This window comes from Spinacia oleracea, chromosome 6 (genome assembly GCF_020520425.1).
Source record: "Spinacia oleracea cultivar Varoflay chromosome 6, BTI_SOV_V1, whole genome shotgun sequence".
NCBI lineage: Eukaryota > Viridiplantae > Streptophyta > Magnoliopsida > Caryophyllales > Amaranthaceae > Spinacia > Spinacia oleracea.
Genome location: NC_079492.1, coordinates 103,490,232 through 103,498,452, shown reverse-complemented (window position 1 = coordinate 103,498,452; position 8,221 = coordinate 103,490,232). Strand labels below are relative to the sequence as shown.

The window sequence follows — 8,221 nt, the reverse complement described above, 5'->3', positions numbered from 1 at the left end:
GCAGTCAACACTTGTACATGAACTGCAAGAATGGTGGTTGGAGTGGAGAATTGTTCCACAAACTCTTCTGGATAGCTGCTAATGCTTACAACCCTTATGTTTACAACAAGGCCATAGAGAAAATCACTGACTTTGATCCTAGGGCTACACAGTACTTGGATACATGTACTGAGCAGTGGTCCAGACATCAGTTTGAGCCAGAAGTGTGTTGTGATCATAACACAACAAACTTTGTGGAATCATTCAATGCTGTCACCAAGCCCTACAGGGATTTACCAGTGTTGAGACTGTTTGAAGGTATTGTGTTCTGTTTTTTTCCCATTTTCTATTTCTATCAGATTTCCAGTGATTATGTTCTTATGTTTACTTGGTTATTGTGTTAAAATGCAGCTAGGAGTGGTCTATGCAGAGAATCGGGGTCAGATTTGACAAAGCAGCAGACATGGAGCCTCAAGACTTAACTGAGCATGCCAAAGTTGAACTGGAGTTGAGAACAGTTGAATCCAGGTTTTGCTACTCTACTCCATGTGGTGGTGGGGAGTATGAGGTGAGGGAAGGCCATGTGAAATTCCCAGTCAGGATTGACAGCAGAACCTGTGGGTGTGGAGTTTGGCAGGTGTCTGGTATTCCCTGCAAACATGGTTTGAGGGTCATTTACAACCAGAGACTAGACCCTCTGGACTTTGTGTCCCATTTCTTCAAGGGTGCTGCTTATAAGCTGGCATATGCAGAACATATGCAGCCTATGCCTGACCCTACTCAGTGGCCTGAGTTCAACCTGCCCACTATTAACCCTCCTGGAATTAAGAGGACTGCTGGAAGACCCCCTAAACAAAGAAAGAGGGGTGCCATGGAAGCTAAGAAGAGGAAGAGGCACACTTCAGTAAAGTGTAGCAAATGCAAGGAGATGGGCCACAATGCAAGGACTTGCAAGTCTGGCACTGGCAGTTCCAAGGCACCACCAAAACAGAGGGTTTCAACAAGGAAGAGGAAAACTGGTGATGATGGAGCAAGCACATCCAAGGCAGCACCAAAAGGGAAGAAATCAAAGCAAGCATGAGGTGGGGAATGTTTTAGGAGCACAGTGGATTTTTTGGGTATTTTTTGATCTTGCACATATTCATTAAGTAGAAAACAGATGTAGTTAGTGCAAAGATGTGTTGTAAGTGAAGCTAAAAAACAGATATGCTTCCCATTTTGGTATTTTGTGGAATTTATGCAACAACAATTATGAAATGTGATTTTATTTCTCATTCATTGTGTCTACTTCATGATTACAAACAGTAGGGTTACAAACATCAATATCCCCATTTGAATTACAAGTTTAACTACTTTTTGTTGTTGTTTTAGCTTTTTCTTCATTTGCTTCAATTCCTCTTGCATATTATTGCTTCCCCTGTTTTCAGCACATTCTCCTTCGTCTAAGCTTCCCCTGTGTTGTCCTTCAAGCTGATGCCCCCTATTTTCTTGCTCAACTACTCCCTTGCACCATCTTAGATTGTTGCAAGGATCACACTTGTAGTACAACCTTTGTGGATTGAGCGTTGTATCGGAGCTTTGGATGGCAAATTTCCTACCACAATAACAAAATTTGCACTAGAGGAATAAACCTCAAGTGCGGGCTCATTTTAAGGGGTTTAGTGCGGGCTTTTACATGTGCAGCACATGGCCTGCCCGCACTTGATGTTTCTCAAGTGCTGCCAAAATATTGGCAGCACTTGATGTTTCAAGTGCTGCCAGTTTGGAAAATGAGCCCGCACTTGACATATTTTGTGCTGCCAATTTTAGATTATGAGCCCGCACTTGATATATTTGCTGCTGCCAATTTTGAAAATGAACCCGCACTTGACATATTTGGTGCTGCCAATATTGAAAATGAGCCCGCACTTGACAAATTTTGTGCTGCCAATTTTGAAAAGGAGCCCGCACTTGACATAGAAATGGGCAACACAAACATAAATATGAGCCGCACTTTGCCTATGAATGAGACGCACTTGATCTAGATTTGTTATATAACCGATTTCCAGACTATATATATTATACAATTTGACCACGCCACTAGTTAACCTCCATACATCACATAAAAAAGTATCCAATTATATAAATATTAAATTGAATAATATATAAATATAAATATAAAAATCGATTACATTTCATGATTTCAATCATAAGAAAAACTAGCATCCATAATCTAAAGACTCGCTACAAGAAAATATCAAAGACAATCAAACTTTTCTCGAACTTCATTTATCTCCTCGGTGGTGAAGGGCTGCTCCCTCGAATTGTTGAATACCTTAAGAAGATCGACCATCAAAATAAAATATACTTTATTTATATTATAAATAATGCATCGTACAAAATAGTAAGACTTAATTTGCTCATAACAATGAAATTAATAATGAACTGTATAATAATAAAATTGGTTTATTTCGCTCCTAATTTTCAACTAATGAACTTAAATAAGTATTTTAAATCCTTTACATGTTGAACATACTTAGTTTATGTTTCAAATGGTCATTATCACCTACTTTAGTCAAGTTATGCACATTTAAGACTCGTTTGAACATTATATTATAGGCCACATTTTAACTAAAAAGGCTTATTTCGATTCCAATTTCAACCAATGAACCTAAATAAGTATTTTAAACCTTTTAAATGTTTTAAATGATTATTTTTATGTTTCAAAGACTCATTCTCACCTACTTTGGTCAAGTTATGTACATTTAAGGCTCGTTTGTTCATTATAGTTCATATTTGGACTAAAATGACTTATTTCCCTCCTAACTTTCAACTAATGAACTTAAATAATAAATGTAAACCCTTTACATGTTCATTATATTTATTATAATGTTTTAAAGACTCATTCTCAACTAATTTAGTCAAGTTATACACATTTAAGACTCGTTTGATCATTGTAGGTCACATTTTGACTCAAATGGCTTATTTCAGTCCTAATTTTCAACTAATGAACTTAAATAAGTATTTTAAACCTTTTACGTGTCAAATATACTTATTTTTAAGTTTCAAATACTTATTTCCACCTACTTTGGTCGAGTTATGCACATTTAAGGCTCGTTTGATCATTATGGCCACATTTTTTACTAAAATGACTTATTTTGGTCCCAACTTTAAACTAATGAACCTAAATAAGTAATAAAAACCCTTTACATGTTTATTAGACTTATTTTAATGTTTCTAAGACTCAATCTCACCTACTTTGGGAAACTTATTCACATTAAAGGCTAGTTTGTTTATTATAGGTTATATTTGTTTATTTCGCTCTCAATTTTTAACTAATGAATCTAAACAAGTGTTTTAAACACTTAACATGTTTATAAGACTTACTTTAATCTTTCTAAGTTTCATTCTCACCTACTTGTATCAAGTTATACACATTTATGGGTCATTTGATCATTATAGGTCACATTTTGGCTAAAATGGCTTATTTCGATTCTAACTTTCAACTAATGAACTTAAATAAGTATTTAAATCTTTTACATGTCAAATAAACTTAGTTTTAAGTTTCAAATAATCATTCTCACCTAATTTGGTCAAGTTATGCACATTTAAGGCTCGTTTGTTAATTATAGGTCACATTTTGACTCAAATGGCTTATTTCGGTCCCAACTTTTAACTAATGAACCTAAATAAGTATTTGAAACCCCTACATGTTTAATATAATTAGTTTTATGTTTCAATAACTGATTCTAACCTACTTTGGTCAAGTTATACACAGTTATAGTATGTATAATATTGATCAAGGCCTTTTTTTCAATTACAAGATTCCAAGCATCTCCGCTTAGGGTGTAATGAACTATGAACTTGATAATATCAAGAGGGAAATAGAAAACCAGAGTATATAATCATATAACTCCATCCCATCCCCATTCAATCCCATTGATGGAAGCAAAATTAATGACTGTTATCAAGGAGGCGACCTACAAACGTGAGGAGCAAAATCAACTTATCTAGTCAGTTTATGAAAATTGTGATTTTGCAGCAGCCTGAAGTAAAAATGTAGGACTGCTATCAAGGAAGTAACCTACATGATACAACCACGAGGAGAGAATGTTCGAGTCTCTTGTTGCCAGAGTTTTGGGCAGCAACATTTTAGGTTTTCCTCACCAGATTTTAACTATCAGCGATGGATTTTGTTGATGTCATGAGAGTAATGTCATTATTTATAGGAGTTCTAAAGGAAATTTTAATCAAAAGATATATATAATTCTGGAATATGTCACGCATACAGAGAACAGACCTGTCTAACACCTAGTACTGCGTAATGAGTTTAAGGAGGAAATAGAAGACACTTAAAACTAATTAAGATTAAGAAATACGTTCAAGGAAAAGAAAAACTGAAATGGGTAAAAGAGAAAAATTAAAGTTTTTCTTACCGATTGCGTCACCACGAATGCAGACATGAGAAGAACTCCTGGTCTCTCCAGAAATGACCAGCTATGAGTGCGAGTAATAAGATGAGGGACTGGCTAACGATGCTAACTTGCAGATATATTGCAGATGAAATTTTCTGTGTTTCCAGATAGAGAGCTCACACCAAATTCTCCTGTTACAGTTGATTTACATATATAAATACATGCATGAGGAAAAGAAAGTGTCCATAATATCTAATAATGGCAGTACTTTATAATCCTTTTTATTACCTTGGAGAAATATATGTCATTTACGACCCAGTTAAATAACAGTGACTAAGGCGAGATATGTCCCGATGACACAACTAGTAATAAAAATCTCATTCAGTTTCCATCTTTCATGACTTGGAGATGGTCTGACACGATCTTTAGAGATTGCCTTAATTCTTCCTGCATTAAAGTTAAACATACAAGAATTAAAGCTTTACTGAAGACATTTCCCCCCTAGAAAAGGACGGAAAAGTCTCGTTTTTCCTTTTCTATTTTGTCAGAAAACATTAGTGATGATAGTGAAACAAAATATTTCCAAGGTTTATGCTGTGAGAGGGAGTCTACAAGTGACAAGGTCAACAGACAAGTACATCAATAATGTAGTATGATTCCAGAAGGTATTACCATAATTTAATATAGCTATAATCAGAAGTTCAGAACCATGAATGGTGGGAGGTCATACACCTAAAATTAAGGCCAAGAGCATGAAACCAAAATGAATAGGAAGAACATCCATTTTTAGCACTCTTAGGTTCAGATCGAAAGTTAAGCTTTTAAAAGGTGTAAAACATGTGTGTGTGTGTGTGGAGGGGGGGGGGGGGGGTGGAGATCCAACAAACCACAATACATATGGTTATGGAGACTGCATATATAACTGAAAAATGTCAAATTCAAATTAACGGTGAGAATTCTTTGAAACAGTACTTAATACTTGATAAAACATAAGAATTCTTTGAAACAGTACTTAAGTTTTTCATGCTCTAAAATAAGGCCCTGTTAGTCCCTTTAAGCACACTATCTTTAATTCTACTCACTCTTCCAGTAGCTTTTGCAGTTCCTTTTTCACGTCCTCCATAATTTTCTTCTTAATTTTTGACCTCAACAAATTCAAAATAAGATAAATGTCATGGTTAGACAACGTGAACTTCTAAAGCTTCAAGAGATGGAAGAGATTTTTAAAAGAAACCACAAAGCTCATATACCTTCTCAACATATTCATCCCTTGTAACAAGACCTGCAATTTCTTTCTTAAATGCAGCCTCTAGCATCTACGACAATAACAAAAAAAAGAATTAGGAATCATCTTACTATAAGTAAATAGTTAGTCAATACAAAAGACTGCCATAGTTTTTTCAAACTCAATTTCGACATATTTATAAGTGAGGTCAATAGTTCACATTTAAAAGGAATTCATACAGAGAGCTCTAGCTCAAGTGCTCAACCCAGCTTGACTGAATGAACTGTCTCAAGCTCAAGCAAGCAGACTATTTGCTGTAACAAAAGAAGGGAACATTACTTGTACATTGAGGAAATACCCGGCTTGATGGAAAGAACACAAGCTCAACCGAATTGTGAGAAAAACAAATGCAACGCTTGGAGACTTGGCTTTTATATGGTACACATAAGAAAGACTTCAAACTTTGCTAGACAACATAAAAACAACACAAGAGTCCGAAAGTAGATAGTTGTGAACTTTTAAATACGGAACCTCGGTTCTGCTTATGACAGTAGGCATACTGTAAACATTAGATTCCAAATTTTGGAACATCATAAAATCTGGTACATGTAAAAGTTAATTATCTATCTCACCACCACCATTAAGCTGACAAATGTTGCATAAAGACAAGACCATTTTAAATCCATCCATCGAGTTTAACAAAGCATTATAGTAAACATCAAAAACCTTTCTCCCAAAGCTCAATCTCCCAAAGGTATCAAGATTACTTTGTATCCACCTCGATATCACAATTTGGTGAGAGTCTAAGACTCAAATATATGACGATCGAAATCTTCATGTTTCGATATTAGTTGATTGCTTTGTGCCACCAGGGATGTATGATTTAGATCATAGAAAAAAAATGAAACATGATGGAATAATGACACGAGATTATATGAGAGCATCAGACAAAAATGAAAGATGATGTCGCTTCAAAACATGATCAGCTGATGTAATCTACTCGAAGAAAATAATAAAAATGACGCTTCCACAGAAATTATAACAGTCGGACTTAAATGGATATCAAGAAGAAATATTGATTGTGATCAAGCTTAAAGTTTTTCACGGTGCCAAAACAAAAAAATGACTGACATCTCATCTTATGCTTGCCCATTTCTTGCCTTTGAACTAGTATGTTTCCATGGATTTGACCCAATGAACCAAACCCCTACAGCCTCACACACACACTGCTGCAAGCCTAGGCCGACTAATAGTCTTGTACAGATACGAGACCAACCCCTACACCCAGCATACTAACTACGCAATCTATCGTTCCTTGCGCTCACTCCACAAATGAGTTATTCAAGCTAATCAACATCTAAATTCCTAAGACTTGTAGAACCTCATGAATTATCTACAATAAATTGATGTAAAAACCGCCTGAGAACTTCCCATTTATAATGATGTGACTCCTTAGGCACGTGAACATAGATCAGATATAAATTCTAATCAAAATCAGAGAAATAGATATGATAAACAAGAGTTAAACAATAGAAATTCCGAAATCAATAATTGAAATTAAATTGATATTTAAGAAAAACATAAATTAGAAATAAAATCGATACAAAAAACATGAAAACAAATAATTCAGGCCAAAAAAAATCAAAGAAAATGGGAAAATGATCAACTGGAAAGGTCAATCTATGACCTTTAAACCATGAAATCAAATTCAGAAAATTATTTTGTAAAAACTAACCAATCAACTGAAGATGGATTCAACCATATGATTCGAACTTTAAATCGAAATTACACTAAAACATTGAATCATAGAGAGAAAGAGGAATAAGCCAGGCAACATTAGCATTACATAATCAATATATCTTAATCTAGTCATTGAAACAATATATGCATCGTTTAGTAAGTTAGGGTTTTCTCAATTGGTAATTTTAATTACTCAATTCAATTAATTGATTTATGGAATGGGTTCAAGACCTCACCACTTGATAATGGAGTAAAGTTGATGGTGGATTCACGACCACCGTTGACGGCAAAGGTACGGACTAGAGATGAGAGAGACCGCAGAGACAAGTGAGATGGAGAGTGGAGCTACTGCAACTATTAACCCCACACCAAAAATGAACAACTACACAGCGACACAAATGTTCGACGATGATCTCCGGCGGTGAGGAAGCGACGGCGACGGCGACGGTGGCGACAGAGGAGAGAGAAAACGAAAGTAAAGAGGGAGATATATCGGGGAGAGAGAAATATGAGGCTGTATATTTTTTTTCTTTTTTCGATAGGCTGTATTATTTTTGGACAAATTTTGCGCGGCTCATTTTTAAACAAGCTCGCACTTGAGTTTAAAGCCCGCACTTAAACTGCCAATTTTCTAAAATAGCCCGCACTTGAGAAGATGCTTATTTTTTTTTCTTTTTGGTGCTTTCAAGTGCTGCCAATTTACTAAATGAGCCGCACTTGAAGGGAAGCACATGGCGATTTTTCCTCTAGTGTTGTTAGGTACTCTAATATATGTGGACTCATTGTGTGTGGAAGATGATTTTGAAACAAAACTCTTATAGAAATCTTATAAGATTAGAAAAGCAAAGCAAAACAACAACAAAAGTACATGAACAATCCAGCA

The 8,221-nt window shown here is 35.4% G+C and overlaps 1 protein-coding gene and 1 long non-coding RNA gene across 9 annotated transcripts; one reads left to right on the top strand and one right to left on the bottom strand.

Annotated features, from left to right (window-relative positions):
• Nucleotides 1-442: 442 nt before the first annotated feature.
• On the top strand, nucleotides 443-1,060 carry LOC130463429 (uncharacterized). Its single transcript, XM_056832560.1, has one exon. It carries the CDS (start codon nucleotides 443-445, stop codon nucleotides 1,058-1,060), a length of 618 nt encoding a protein of 205 aa, XP_056688538.1.
• A 1,016-nt stretch (nucleotides 1,061-2,076) lies between these two features.
• Nucleotides 2,077-7,902, bottom strand: LOC110803602 (uncharacterized). 8 transcript variants are annotated; one of them, XR_008924254.1, is made up of 7 exons: nucleotides 7,575-7,901; nucleotides 5,938-6,026; nucleotides 5,624-5,689; nucleotides 5,456-5,518; nucleotides 4,662-4,820; nucleotides 4,395-4,564; nucleotides 2,077-2,293 (listed from the first exon to the last, which is right to left on the bottom strand). It is a non-coding gene; the product is annotated as an uncharacterized lncRNA (long non-coding RNA). The 8 variants fall into 8 exon arrangements; XR_008924253.1 differs by having other exon boundaries at nucleotides 5,624-6,026; nucleotides 7,575-7,902; XR_008924251.1 differs by having other exon boundaries at nucleotides 5,938-7,901.
• Between the last annotated feature and the right edge of the window lie 319 nt (nucleotides 7,903-8,221).